The sequence below is a fragment of the Aspergillus mulundensis genome (assembly GCF_003369625.1).
Source record: "Aspergillus mulundensis strain DSM 5745 chromosome Unknown scaffold_7, whole genome shotgun sequence".
Classification (NCBI taxonomy): Eukaryota; Fungi; Ascomycota; class Eurotiomycetes; order Eurotiales; family Aspergillaceae; genus Aspergillus; species Aspergillus mulundensis.
This window is the reverse complement of record NW_020797895.1, coordinates 985,313-997,901: the sequence shown is the minus strand read 5'-3', so window position 1 is coordinate 997,901 and position 12,589 is coordinate 985,313. Positions and strand designations below refer to the sequence as shown.

At 54.7% G+C, this 12,589-nt stretch overlaps 5 protein-coding genes across 5 annotated transcripts; 4 read left to right on the top strand and 1 right to left on the bottom strand.

Moving 5' to 3' along the window:
- Positions 1-490: 490 nt before the first annotated feature.
- Positions 491-1,141, top strand: DSM5745_07165 (PaaI family thioesterase; the record flags this gene model as incomplete). Its single annotated transcript, XM_026749181.1, has 1 exon — positions 491-1,141. The coding sequence occupies one exon, from the start codon at positions 491-493 to the stop codon at positions 1,139-1,141; it is 651 nt and encodes a 216-aa protein (XP_026602271.1).
- Positions 1,142-1,448: 307 nt separating this feature from the next.
- DSM5745_07164 (H(+)-transporting V0 sector ATPase subunit c'') lies at positions 1,449-2,262 on the bottom strand (the record flags this gene model as incomplete). The annotated part of the gene is made up of 5 exons (XM_026749180.1): positions 1,449-1,557; positions 1,611-1,919; positions 1,974-2,065; positions 2,120-2,154; positions 2,205-2,262. The coding sequence occupies 5 exons, from the start codon at positions 2,260-2,262 to the stop codon at positions 1,449-1,451; spliced, it is 603 nt and encodes a 200-aa protein (XP_026602270.1).
- A 458-nt stretch (positions 2,263-2,720) lies between these two features.
- DSM5745_07163 (Rab family GTPase YPT6) lies at positions 2,721-3,568 on the top strand (the record flags this gene model as incomplete). The annotated part of the gene is made up of 4 exons (XM_026749179.1): positions 2,721-2,773; positions 2,829-2,854; positions 2,915-3,003; positions 3,107-3,568. The coding sequence occupies 4 exons, from the start codon at positions 2,721-2,723 to the stop codon at positions 3,566-3,568; spliced, it is 630 nt and encodes a 209-aa protein (XP_026602269.1).
- A 1,250-nt stretch (positions 3,569-4,818) lies between these two features.
- Positions 4,819-5,790, top strand: DSM5745_07162 (inositol phosphorylceramide synthase regulatory subunit KEI1; the record flags this gene model as incomplete). Its single annotated transcript, XM_026749178.1, has 1 exon — positions 4,819-5,790. One exon carries the CDS (start codon positions 4,819-4,821, stop codon positions 5,788-5,790), a length of 972 nt encoding a protein of 323 aa, XP_026602268.1.
- A 940-nt stretch (positions 5,791-6,730) lies between these two features.
- DSM5745_07161 (sulfite reductase (NADPH) subunit beta) lies at positions 6,731-11,520 on the top strand (the record flags this gene model as incomplete). Its single annotated transcript, XM_026749177.1, has 4 exons — positions 6,731-6,761; positions 6,857-6,996; positions 7,047-11,432; positions 11,491-11,520. 4 exons carry the CDS (start codon positions 6,731-6,733, stop codon positions 11,518-11,520), a joined length of 4,587 nt encoding a protein of 1,528 aa, XP_026602267.1.
- Positions 11,521-12,589: the final 1,069 nt, after the last annotated feature.

The following is a 12,589-nucleotide window of genomic DNA, read 5'->3' as shown; positions in this document are numbered from 1 at the left end:
TCATTTGGTTCTGGGTCTTATTTTGTTGGATTTGCTTGGGTGGAATGATAGGATGATAACTAGATACCCTTCTCAAAGACCTTGTTCGCAGCTATGTTGTTCCTCTGTTTCTATATTCATTTCCATCCTGCTGTAGCTTATTCGTAGGCTTCGAAGAAAATTGGTAGAGCCATACCTAGCATAATCGCAATTTGTGGTTGTAGAGCTGTCCTCCACTTTGTGGCTCTCGCGATACCTCGGCTGCGGCGGCCGTCGGTATAGATCGCGAAACGAGGGGAATCAACCCACAAGTCCATCCTCATGGTTTGCTTTCTTAAATAGACTGCCCATCCAATTTACTATCTCAATTCATTCATGGCATAGTGTTTCGCTCTTCTACCACAGCTTTCTCAATTTGTCCGGTTATATATCCTCCGCACGACTGCCCAGCTCATCCCACAAGCACCCAAAATATATACATCCAGCAGTAAATCAGTTACAGGACTGAATAATGTCCACCGATCTTCCCACGACTACCGCTATACAAAAATATGAGCCCTTCTCGAAGAACCCCTTCACAAATTCCCTCCTAAAGGACCGCTCCTACACCCACCATACACGAGATCCAACCCCCAATCTAGACCCCAACACCGCAACCACAACCCCAACCTCCTGGCAAGAAATGCAAGACGGAAACCCGTTCTTCCGCGTAACATGCTGCTGCAGCAGCGCGGTGCAAGCTACACTCTTCCTCTCGCGAACTCCAACCCAATCCCGAACACCATCAACCGAGGCAGAGGCAGAAGCAGAAGCAGAAGGCCACCTCCTCCTGCACGTCGGGCCCGGCATAACAGGGCAAACGGGGATCGCACACGGCGGGTTCCTAGCGACGGCTCTGGACGAGGTGTGCGGGAATCTAGTCGCGGTCGCGGGGTTGGATGGCGGGTGCGGGATGTTCACGGCTCAGCTGGGTGTGGTGTATAGACGGCCTGTTTTTGTACCTGAGGGGGGGACGGTGATTGTTGCCACGGCGAGAGTGGTGGGGGTTGAGGGGCGGAAGGTGTTTATTGAGGGGGTTGTTAGGGATGGGGATGGGGTTGTCTGTACAACTGCGGAGGCGGTGTTTGTGAGAAAGAGGGCGGGGGATTCGGCTGTTTTGTGATGGGAGGATTGGGGGGACGTAGGTGTTTAAATGTGTTTCATTCAGTCTATGTATAGATGGAACGTCCATTATTCCTGCGCCTATACTGTACACCATGCCATGTCCATTGGGATCATCGCGCAAACCAAAAGACTGCCATGCCTGGCCTATCCATGAGCCGCGCAGGCAAAGTCTCAACAGCCGAATCGGACCCAACGCCTCCATGCGCTATATAAAGAGGACAAATCGAAGCCAAGAAAGAGATCAGTAGAAGTCGTACAAATGGTATGGCCGTCGTTGATTGAGGCGACTCTCGCAGAGAAGTGCCTTACGCGGCTCCGAACTCGGCGGCCTTGCCCTGGACCAGTAGACCGACAATGAGACCGAAGAGACCGAGGACGGAACTGAAGATTTCGACGACAAGGATCTTGACGAACCTGCATTACTGTTAGAGGTTTGAAGCGGTAGACGGAAGACTGGGCGGACGAACAAGCTTGGGTCAGCAGCATCGGCGAGAGCTGCACCGCTTCCGTTGATACCGACGGAGATACCGCAAATCAGGTTGCAGGCGCCAACAGTGATTCCTCCCCAGAAGAGCGCATAGCCGGTGTAGTAGCTGCTGGCGGAGAAGATCTCGTCGCCGGTTGCGAGGTTGAGCTTCGAGGAAAAGACGATAGCCATGATGACACCGTAGATAGCGACGACTTCGCAGAAAATGATCGAGATCAAGTTCTTGGTGCGGATCCGCGGAGCCTTGACACCTCCGCCGACAATCGAGGAACCGGTGAGGAAGATACCCCTGCACGCCCGTCAGATACTGAGTCCTAAAACATCCCACCACAATTTATCATACCATGCAGCACCGACGACCGACAACCCAATGCACATAGCGATTCCGATATTCGCCCAGACATACGGAGACACGGATTCGAGGAATTGGCCGACCTGACCGGGTTAGCGGGAATATCATCGGTATTCGGACTCGGGACAGCATCAGACATTGAATTGTTCACCCTCTCCATGGAAGAGCAGATCTAAAGACGTCATTAGCAGATGCTGCCTCAAGCGTTTCAACAGCACTTACACAATCCGACCACCACAAGGAACACGGTTGCGAAACCGAACGGATAAGAGAGACCCATGATGACCCCCAACTTGACAACCAGAGAAGCTGGAGGATACCAAAGCAAGCAGTAAGGTCTCGAGGGCGTGAAGACGAGTCGGTAGGGTGGATGAACGACTGTTTGGCGGAGCTTGGTCTCTGCCAGGCTGAGCTGGAAAGCAACAAGTCGCAGGTGGAGGTCGGGCCGCATTTATCCGTGGGGCGGCGGCAGTACTGTAACCACGGGCCATCGCTATCAGACCGGTTCCCCAGACAGGCCCATAGACTAGAGCTTCCTCTTCCAATCGACCTCCCGGACTCCTCGCACGCCGCTGGTTTGGTCGCAGCCTCCTGCAGGCATCCTTGTTTAATCTCTCTTCCCCTTGTCATCTTTTCGCATCCTCTTTCTATGACCTTACGGCGCTTTTAATCCGCCGGCCTCCTATTCCTCTCCCACCGCCCGATCTCCCCTGACTCTACACTCATCCCTTTGTCCTCATGGCTTCAGCATCTGCGGCGGGGTCGTATTCGAACCCCTTGAAGAAGTTCAAGTACGTTGGTCTGCGGTGAATGTATGCTGCCGGATAATTTGCTAACTTGTCCCAGGCTCGTCTTCCTCGGCGAACAAAGCGGTACGAAAGCTCCGTCACCTCAATAATTAGGCGCATGGGTCTCTAATGCTTGATTTACAGTGGGCAAGACATCTTTGATCACCAGATTCATGTACGACTCGTTCGACAACACATACCAGGCAACGATAGGAATTGACTTCCTGTCAAAGGTGAGCAACCCCACGGACCAGGCCTCAGGACAAAGAGAGGCCCATCCGGAGCCTAGAACCGGAATTTTGCCTCGAACCATAAAGCTGACGCTCGGCGCGCTAGACTATGTACCTCGAGGACCGAACGGTTCGACTCCAGCTCTGGGATACCGCCGGCCAGGAGCGATTCCGATCCCTAATTCCTTCCTACATTCGTGACTCCAGCGTAGCGGTCGTCGTTTACGATATCTCGAACGCCAAATCCTTCCAGAACACGAGGAAATGGATTGACGATGTGCGGGGCGAGCGCGGAAACGACGTGATTATTGTGCTGGTGGGCAACAAGACCGATTTGAGCGACAAGCGAGAAGTTACGACAGCGCAGGGTGAAGAGGAGGCCAAGAAGAACGGCCTGATGTTTATCGAGACTAGTGCGAAGGTCGGCCACAACGTTAAGCAATTGTTCAGGCGGATAGCTCAGGCGCTGCCCGGTATGGAGGGAGAAGCCAACAGGGGAGAAAGCCAAAGTTCGTTTGTTCAACGTAGCTTATTGTCTCTGTTTTGTTTACTGACCGCTGCACAGTGATTGACGTCAATATCCAACCCAAAGAAACGACCACTAACGAAGGATGCGCGTGCTGATTTCCTGGGCACCATGTAGCTCCGCCTATTCGAATCTCAATAATGATGATTGGGATTGTTTATAATATCTGCCATTCTTAAGATGTACATTTCCCTTGCGCATGGGTTGACTAGCGAGTCTAGATCAATGCTTTTTCTTGAATGATCTTTTGCTCTTGCTACCGCCGTGAGGCTTATTGGAAGGCGTTCTGCTTGTATCCAGCATCTCTTCCTTCTTGGGCTGGCTTCTTAGTAGCTTGGTTGCTTATCTGCCTTAGAGCTTTGTACCAATTCTTCTCCAGGCATTTTCTGTATATGTCCCCGTCAATTTGAGCGTTTAGTACAAGTAGAAGCAGGCAGCATCGTTTCTACAGTAAGCTATCTTCTACTAGTGAACGGATCAAGCTTGGCCTTGTCGTGTCATTTGGAACTGTCGCAGTTATATATTTTGGGCAGATCCAAGGCATAAATCACCGTGCTCGCCTATCATGGTCATACAGTGCAAGATATCCTGGCCATCTGCAAAGTCCAGGTATGCCTTGCGCAACTTGGAGTTAAGACGGCAGGGCAATATACGGAGGCGCCCGATGCATGGCTTGATCACTCCATGTAAACAACACCAGATGGCTAGGTGATGATTGACCCACTATGGTTGAGGCGATGCAGGTGCCTCTAGACTACTGCTCAATTCGGAAACGAATACGACGGAGATGCTTCGGGTCTTGGGGAGTTGAGTGGTTTCGCAGTAAAGGGGAAACATTACCTCCATTGCCAATTGCATCCGACTCCATCAGACATCATTTAATTATATTACTGAGGTTTGAGAAAGCACCCTGTCCTTGATCCTGCAGAAGATGACGAAATAAAAGGGCAACGATCTGCCGGGACGGAGGCTTCGGAACGCCGCCCCTGGTTAAGCGCTGGTCATTGGGCTGACGGACCTCAGCCTATTTTTCTTCCCCCAGCTCCTCTCTCTCATTGTCCTGCTGCTGCTCTTCGCATCACTTCCTATTCTCTCAGCATCTCTGAACCCGATCTTTCGATATCCCAGCTGGCGATATCCAAGATGGGGTTTTCGACTCGTTTTCTCCGCATTCCGCGGCCGCAGGTAAGTTCGTGTTCTTCGTCTATCCGCCTACCTCCGTCAGCGCGATCGCTAACGGATTATTTCCCCGGCGACGGGGATGCTCGCTACAATAGACCTTTCTCTACGTCATGAGTCTACAAACAGGCGCTTCGCTGATTACGCTGTCACTACTTCTTAACAAAATTAGCGGTCTCTATGGCTTGCTCGCACTGCTGACCGGATACCACCTCTCGCCAGTTCAGCTGTCGATGTACCTCTACTCCCTCATCGCACTCGCCAGCACAGTACTGCTCTTCCCGCACATCCGAAAACAATCTCCCCTGCAATGCCTTGCGCTCGCCTGGCTGTATGTTTTCGACAGCGCGATCAACGCCGCCTACACCGCGGCTTTCGGCGTGACTTGGTTCTTGGTTATCGCCCAGCACACGGACGACGACAACAAGAAAGCATCCGGCCCCGGTAGCGATACGATCGGCCAGACTGCTGGATTCACCGGCTCCGAATACGACACATCCAAGACCGCCGCTAGAACCTCCTTCAGCGCGAGGAACGATCAGTTCGGCAATGCGGTCTCTCAGCCCGAGAGCTTCCAGAGCATCTTCTTCATCTGTGTGCTATGGACTATCCGTCTGTACTTCGTCTTTGTGATGCTAGCGTTTGCTCGCCAAACTCTGCGACTGTACGTTGCTATGCCTCGTCACACCCAGCTCCCCACCCACAGCCGGAATACGTCCGTCGCTAGCATGGCGAGTGTCGCCGACATCGACCGGGAGCCGTTCTCGCCATACACCCCCGAAGGCCAGGGATGGAAGGGAAAACTGGGACGCGCCATGATCAGTGTCGGCAGGAACTACTGGCTTGGTGAGGAGGACGATGGAAACGGCGACTGGGTCAACATGAGCCACCGCTTCCGCCCTAGCGGACAGGGCAGTGAACTTCCTGGCGCTCTCGAGCGTGAGAGGAGACGTCGATCGGGAACTGGACCGCCTAAACCATCTCAGTCTGTCGTGCAAGCCGCCTCTTTGCAGCAGCCCATTCACGAATCGCTCCCAAGTCCGGGCTTGACCATCAAAGTTCAGGATTGGGACGAGACAAGGTAGATCAGAGGGCTCTTACCAGCTTTCATCTACCAGGAAACAAACTTCGCATGGAAAGACTACGCGGCGGCTACAGGAAGCACCCCTTGATCCTCACATCCACAAATTTCTTCCTACCTACTGCATACTTGGTCTGCGCTTTTGGATTTATATGCTGTGACGATATACATAACTTGGTCATCAGTCGGCGGCAATTGCGTGACAGTTACTGTCTGCGTCCGCCCGCTGCTCTGGATGGTGGAGGCGTTAGGTCGGGATTCATGGGGCTTTGAGCTTGACACTGAGGACGTCTTGGAGTCAACCAGCTGCATTGGCTGCTGGGGACAGTTGGGTCCCAAGGTCCTGGAGTCTAGGACATGTATATGATATGACATTGATACGGGCTTGGTTTCTTTTGTACGGCGTTGGAAGGATCTATCATCGTCCCTTATAGCCATGAAATAGGTTGTATCTCAAATGCTGCATTACTTGGACATTATCTACTTTGTGCGGGTCGAATCTCCAGATCTAGAATTGTGCATCGCACCCCGTCCCGGTGGGAAAGCCGGTGCTTCGGCTGGCGTGCTCACGGCCGAGTCACGGGAACCCCGCACTTTGCCCGATCGGGGGTGTTTGCACTTAAGACGACAATCTGTTTGCATCGATGTCGTGATCTCACACCAATCAGTGATTCGCTGATCAAATCCCGATGGCGGAGAAGGCCTCGAAAAAGTCCCTGCGGATGCCTTAGATTCGCCCGCAGTTGGAGTTGACGAGCAGTGAGGAGAAAACACTGCTAACTTTAAAAAAATATCAGACGCCGCTGGCTCTGTCTTCCTTTTCTCTCCCTTCAATTCCTCACTCCTCCTCCATTGTCTTGCCTCTTTTCTAGGAATCACCGTATGCGGTGATATCCAACCCCTCCAACCCTACCTACTATATCCCACTGTCTGTGGTCGCCAATATGGCTCCCATTACATCCGCTGGAGAGGCTGGTATGACTCCTTTGTGGCATGGGTTTTGGCAAGGATCATGATCGCTTTTGTGATTTTGCTATTGGCTTTGCGCTCAATCGCTAATTTGCATCCAGTGGCGAGAATCGCTTACCAGGCCAGCGAGGTCGTCCTCTCCGTCCAGCCCTCCCTCCAGTCCGACTCCGTGTTCAGCAAGACCTTGAAGGGTCTCAAGGCTTCCGGTGCTCGCAGCGTGGTTCCTGAGGGCGTGCCAGATGTGAGTATTCTGCGCCAGTGGGCCATGATGGCTTCTGATCTTGCTTGCAGGTTGTCTCTGTCCGATACAACGAAGACCCCCTCCTCTCCGCGTTCCACCCTCTGCAGTCCGGCAAACTCGTGTCCGCTGTCACAAGCTCGTCTACCCTCCTCTCCTCTATCCCTCACCTCTACCGCCTCGCGAACTCCCCCGTCGTTATCCACGTCGCTCTGGAACCATACCCCTTCCCAGATTACTCCGCGATCAGCTCCATCCGGCAATGCGGCTTCACATTCTTGCACTCCGAGACCCTGCAAGAGGCCCAGGATATTGCGTTGACGGCGCATGCTCTGGCCCGCAAGTCCGGCAAGGGTGTCATTCACTTCTTCGACCCCGCCAACTCGGCAAACGACGACGCTATCGAGCAGGAGAGCGCACAAACTTTCAGGTCGCTTCTGGATCTGAGCGGGAGCGCCGTTTCTCACTCCGAGGGACACGGTGTCGACACCCTCTACACCGAGACTGGCCGTGTCGCTACTGTTTCTGACGAGACCGTGGAAAACCCTTCAGCCACCCCCGCCGAGGGAACCGCCACCCCTACCCAGCCCTCTCAGACGCCATCCAGCCGCAGCGTTGCAAACTCGTCAGTGGGCTCTTCAGAGCGTGACAGCAGCGTCGACAGCCGCGCAACGAGCTCGGCTGCAACCACTGTCGATGGATCCGTCCGACCTGTGAGTGCCTCCGACATCTTCAGCTGGGCCAGTCAAATCTGGAAGGTCCTGTCTGAAACCACCGGCCGCAACTACCGTGCCATCGAATACACTGGTCCCTCCGACGCTAAGCAGGCTATCTTCGTTTTCGGCTCGACTGGTGTCTTCGTCGATGTTCTTGGGAAGGAGGACGTTTCCGCTGAGCTCGCTAACATCGGTCTGATCACCGCTCGTCTGTACCGCCCGTGGGTTGGCTCTGAGATCGCCAACTCGATTCCCCGCTCCGTTGAGAAGATTGCCGTCCTCGAGCAGGTCCGCAAGACCACGAGGTGGGGCCCTTCGTTCATGGACCTCCTCTCCAGCCTGACTCCCGCTGCTACTGGAGGCCGCAGCCCACAAATCGTTGGCTACAGACTCGGCTACGTTGAGCCCTCCACTGCCGTCCAGGCTCTCCGCGGAATTGTCCAGAACCTGAGCTCTCCTTCTCCCATCCAGAGCCTCGAGATTGGCAGCTCCAACGCTCCTAAGCTTGAGACCGCTCTTGAGCAGCCCCGCATCGAGAACGCTTACCTGAAGATCCTCAACCAGCTGTTCGGTGAGCGCCTGTACCTTGCCAACCAGCTGGGCTCCAACAACGCTGGTATCTCTTCCACCATCGCCGCCAGCCCCGAGTACGGTTTCGGTTCCCTGATCGCCAGGAAGGAGCACCGCCAGCGCTTCATCCGCGAGGTTGAGGCTGCTTCCAAGTCCACCAGCTTCGCTACCGAAGTTGTCCCCAAGTGGCTTGCGGACTGGGCTCTGAATGCCACTGACGCTATCAAGGTCAACAAGCTGGCCCCGGATGTCATTGCTCGTCTCGGCAACGATGGCTCTGATCTCTCCAAGCAGCTCCTGCAGAACAAGAAGCTTTTCTACAATGAGTCCCAGTGGCTTATCGGTTCGGACGCCTGGGCCTACGATCTTGGAAACTCCGGTGTTCACCACGTTCTCGCTTCCGGTGCAGACGTGAACATGCTCGTTATCGACTCTCAGCCCTACTCTGAGCGCACCGCGGCCGACCCCACCCGCAGAAAGAAGGACATTGGTCTGTACGCCATGAACTATGGCAACGCCTACGTCGCCTCTGTTGCCGTCTACAGCTCTTACACTCAGGTTCTCCAGGCCATGGCTGAGGCCGAGCAGTTCAAGGGCCCCTCCATCGTTGTCGCCTACCTCCCCTACAACCAGGAGAACGACTCCGCCCTCACTGTTCTCCAGGAGACCAAGAACGCTGTCGACCTCGGCTACTGGCCTCTGTACCGCTGGAACCCCGCCAACGAGGACAAGGGCGAGCCCAAGTTCGCTCTTGACTCCGAGCGCGTGAAGCGCGAGCTTGAGGAGTTCCTCCGCCGCGACAACCAGCTTTCCCAGCTCATGAACCGCCAGCCCAAGTTCTCGTCTGTCCTTTCCGAGTCCTACGGTACTGAGGTCCGCTCTATCCAGAAGCGCAAGGCCAAGAACTCCTACGAGAAGCTGCTTGAAGGCCTTTTCGGTGCTCCTTTGACTATCCTCTTCGCCTCTGACGGTGGTAACGCTGCGACCCTGGCCAAGCGACTCGGTAACCGTGGACGTGCTCGTGGTCTCAAGACCATGGTCATGGCGATGGAGGACTACCCTCTTGAGGACCTGCCCACTGAGGAGAATGTCGTTTTCATCAGCAGTACTGCTGGCCAGGGAGAGTTTCCTCAGAACGGCCGCGCCCTCTGGGAGTTTGTCAAGAACACTGGTGACCTTGACCTATCCACCATCAACTACTCCGTTTTTGGTCTCGGTGACAGCCACTACTGGCCCCGCAAGGAAGACAAGATTTACTACAACAAGCCCGCCAAGGACTTGGACGCTCGCATTGCCTTCCTCGGTGGACGCAAGCTTGCGGACATTGGTCTTGGTGACGATCAGGACCCCGATGCCTTCCAGACTGGTTACTCTGAGTGGGAGCCCCGCATCTGGCAGGCTCTTGGTGTCGACAAGGTTGAGGGTCTCCCTGAGGAACCTGCTCCTTTGACCAACGAAGACATCAAGATCCAGTCCAACTACCTCCGTGGTACCATCGCCGAGGGACTTCTCGACGAGAGCACCGGTGCCATCTCCGCCAGTGACCAGCAGCTGACCAAGTTCCACGGTACCTACATGCAGGACGACCGCGATGTTCGTGACGAGCGCAAGGCCCAGGGTCTCGAGCCTGCCTACAGCTTCATGATCCGTTGCCGTCTCCCTGGTGGTGTCGCTACGCCCACCCAGTGGTTGCAGATGGACGCCATCTCCAGCTCTCACGGTAACGAGACCATGAAGCTCACCACCCGTCAAACCTTCCAGTTCCACGGTGTCGTCAAGCGCAACCTCCGCGGTGCCATGCGCGCCATCAACAAGGCTCTCATGACCACTATTGCCGCTTGCGGTGATGTCAACCGTAACGTCATGTGCAGTTCTCTTCCTGAGATCTCCTACTACCACCGTGAAGTGCACGCTATCTCCAAGAAGATCAGCGACCACCTTCTCCCCGCCACCACCGCCTACCACGAGATCTGGCTCAAGGATGAGGACGACAAGAAGGTCCAGGTTGCTGGTGATGCCGTTGTCGACCACGAGCCCATGTACGGTCCTACCTACCTGCCCCGAAAGTTCAAGATCACCATTGCCATTCCTCCTCACAACGATACCGACGTTTACGCTCACGACATCGGTCTGATCGCCATCAAGGGCGCTGACGGTCACCTCGAGGGTTTCAACGTCCTTGCTGGTGGTGGTATGGGAAGCACTCACAACAACAAGAAGACGTACCCCCAGACTGGTCGCATGTTCGGTTACGTGCCCGCTGACAAGGTCCACATTGTCTGCGAGAAGATCATGCTCGTCCAGCGTGACTTTGGTGACCGTAAGAACCGTAAGCACGCCCGTCTCAAGTACACTATCGACGACATGGGTGTCGAGGCATACAAGGAGAAGGTCGAGGCTCAGCTCGACGGCCTGAAGTTCGCCGAGCCCCGCCCCTTCAAGTTCGCTTCCAACGTCGACACCTTTGGCTGGCTGAAGGATGAGACCGGTCTCAACCACTTCACCTTCTTCATCGAGAACGGCCGTATCGAGGACACCGCCGAGTTCCGCATGCGCACCGGTCTCCGCGAGCTCGCCACCCTCAACAAGGGAGAGTTCCGCCTCACCGGTAACCAGCACTTGATCCTGTCCAACATCAAGGACGAGGACCTCCCCGCCATCAAGGAGCTGATGGCCAAGTACAAGCTGGACAACACCTCCTTCAGCGGTCTCCGCCTCTCATCCTCTGCCTGTGTTGCCTTCCCCACCTGCGGTCTCGCCATGGCCGAGTCCGAGCGCTACCTCCCCGTCCTGATCTCCAAGCTCGAGTCCACCCTCGAGGAGGCCGGTCTCGCCCGCGACAGCATCGTCATGCGTATGACCGGTTGCCCCAACGGTTGCGCTCGCCCCTGGCTTGCGGAGGTCGCCTTCGTGGGTAAGGCGTACGGCGCCTACAACATGTACCTGGGTGGTGGCTACCACGGCCAGCGTCTGAACAAGCTGTACCGCTCCTCCATCAAGGAGGACGAGATCCTCGACATCATGAAGCCCCTGCTGAAGCGCTACGCTCTCGAGCGCAACACCGACGGCGAGGAGCCCGAGCGCTTCGGTGACTGGCTCATCCGCGCTGGCGTTATCAAGGAGACTACCGATGGCCGCAACTTCCACGAAGGAGTAAGCCACCCACCCCCCCATTAACCAACTTAACGCAACATGCTAACGGTCGCTTTAGGTCGCTGAGGAAGAGGAAGACGAGGAGTAGAGTGCATGCACATAGAAAACATATCACGGCCCCTGTTTATGTATCATTCCCACGTTACGATTATCATGCATGTCTAATGTTTTACTTGCGCTTTAGACCCTTCTTGCATTTTTGTTTTTGTTTTTGGTCTGATCTGACTTGCTTGGATATACCATGGTTTTTTAAAGATTGTACAGTCAAAATATGATGTTCCATACTTCACTTGTAACTGCGGCCAAACCTACGTAGTTTATAGTCCCTACTTGATACCTTGAATCCTTGCAGCTGCTTCTAGAACAATTGACCGGTTCACCCCACCCCAGCCCAAATCCCGCTGCCCTGGATCTCTCTCACCAACGTCTCCCCAGTAGATTAACCTAAGCACCCAGTCACACATCTGGCCTCCAGCAAGAATACGAGCGTAGATCTGAGCGTGTTGCCTACGGTGACATGATGATGTCCGGAATGGAGCTACTAGAGTTAGGTACCGTAGTTGAGACGAAGGACAATTCGTCGGATTCCAGTATATACGGAGTCCTAGAGGCAACTAGGTACCATATCCATAAAGCACGAGGCGGCGCCCCCGTACACTGCAGGTGTCTTTTATATTCCCAGGAGCCGTAAGGTTAAAGTTGGAATGGACAGACTGCGCGGATGCGTAAAGCGATCGCTGGGACCTTCCTCTGTATCTCATTCTCGTGCTGTTATTGTTATATCTTCCATAAGTATGGGCGCCCAGGGCATGCTTCTCTCAATGGCTCTAGGGCGGATTCGGATGGCGGACGGCCATAGACACCCAGGGCCGGCCTTGGGTCCAGAAAATGCTAAGGTGCAGAGACCGCCTGGTCTTCTCGCTCATCACCTGCTTGCTGCTTTGGTCCCGGAATCATTGGGTATACTCTTACGTAGACGGTAGGATGTCGCTACATCCTCTCACCAGAAAGGAGGGGGGGAATAGTGAATCTGGCATCATTGTGCAGTTGATGATCAGCTCAAAAGGGGACATAGCTGTGCCAGAGCTTTGTAGTGACTCTTGTGCCAAGCGTTGCCAGCCAATCCATCACGTCTCGTCGCTTGGTGTATTATGGAA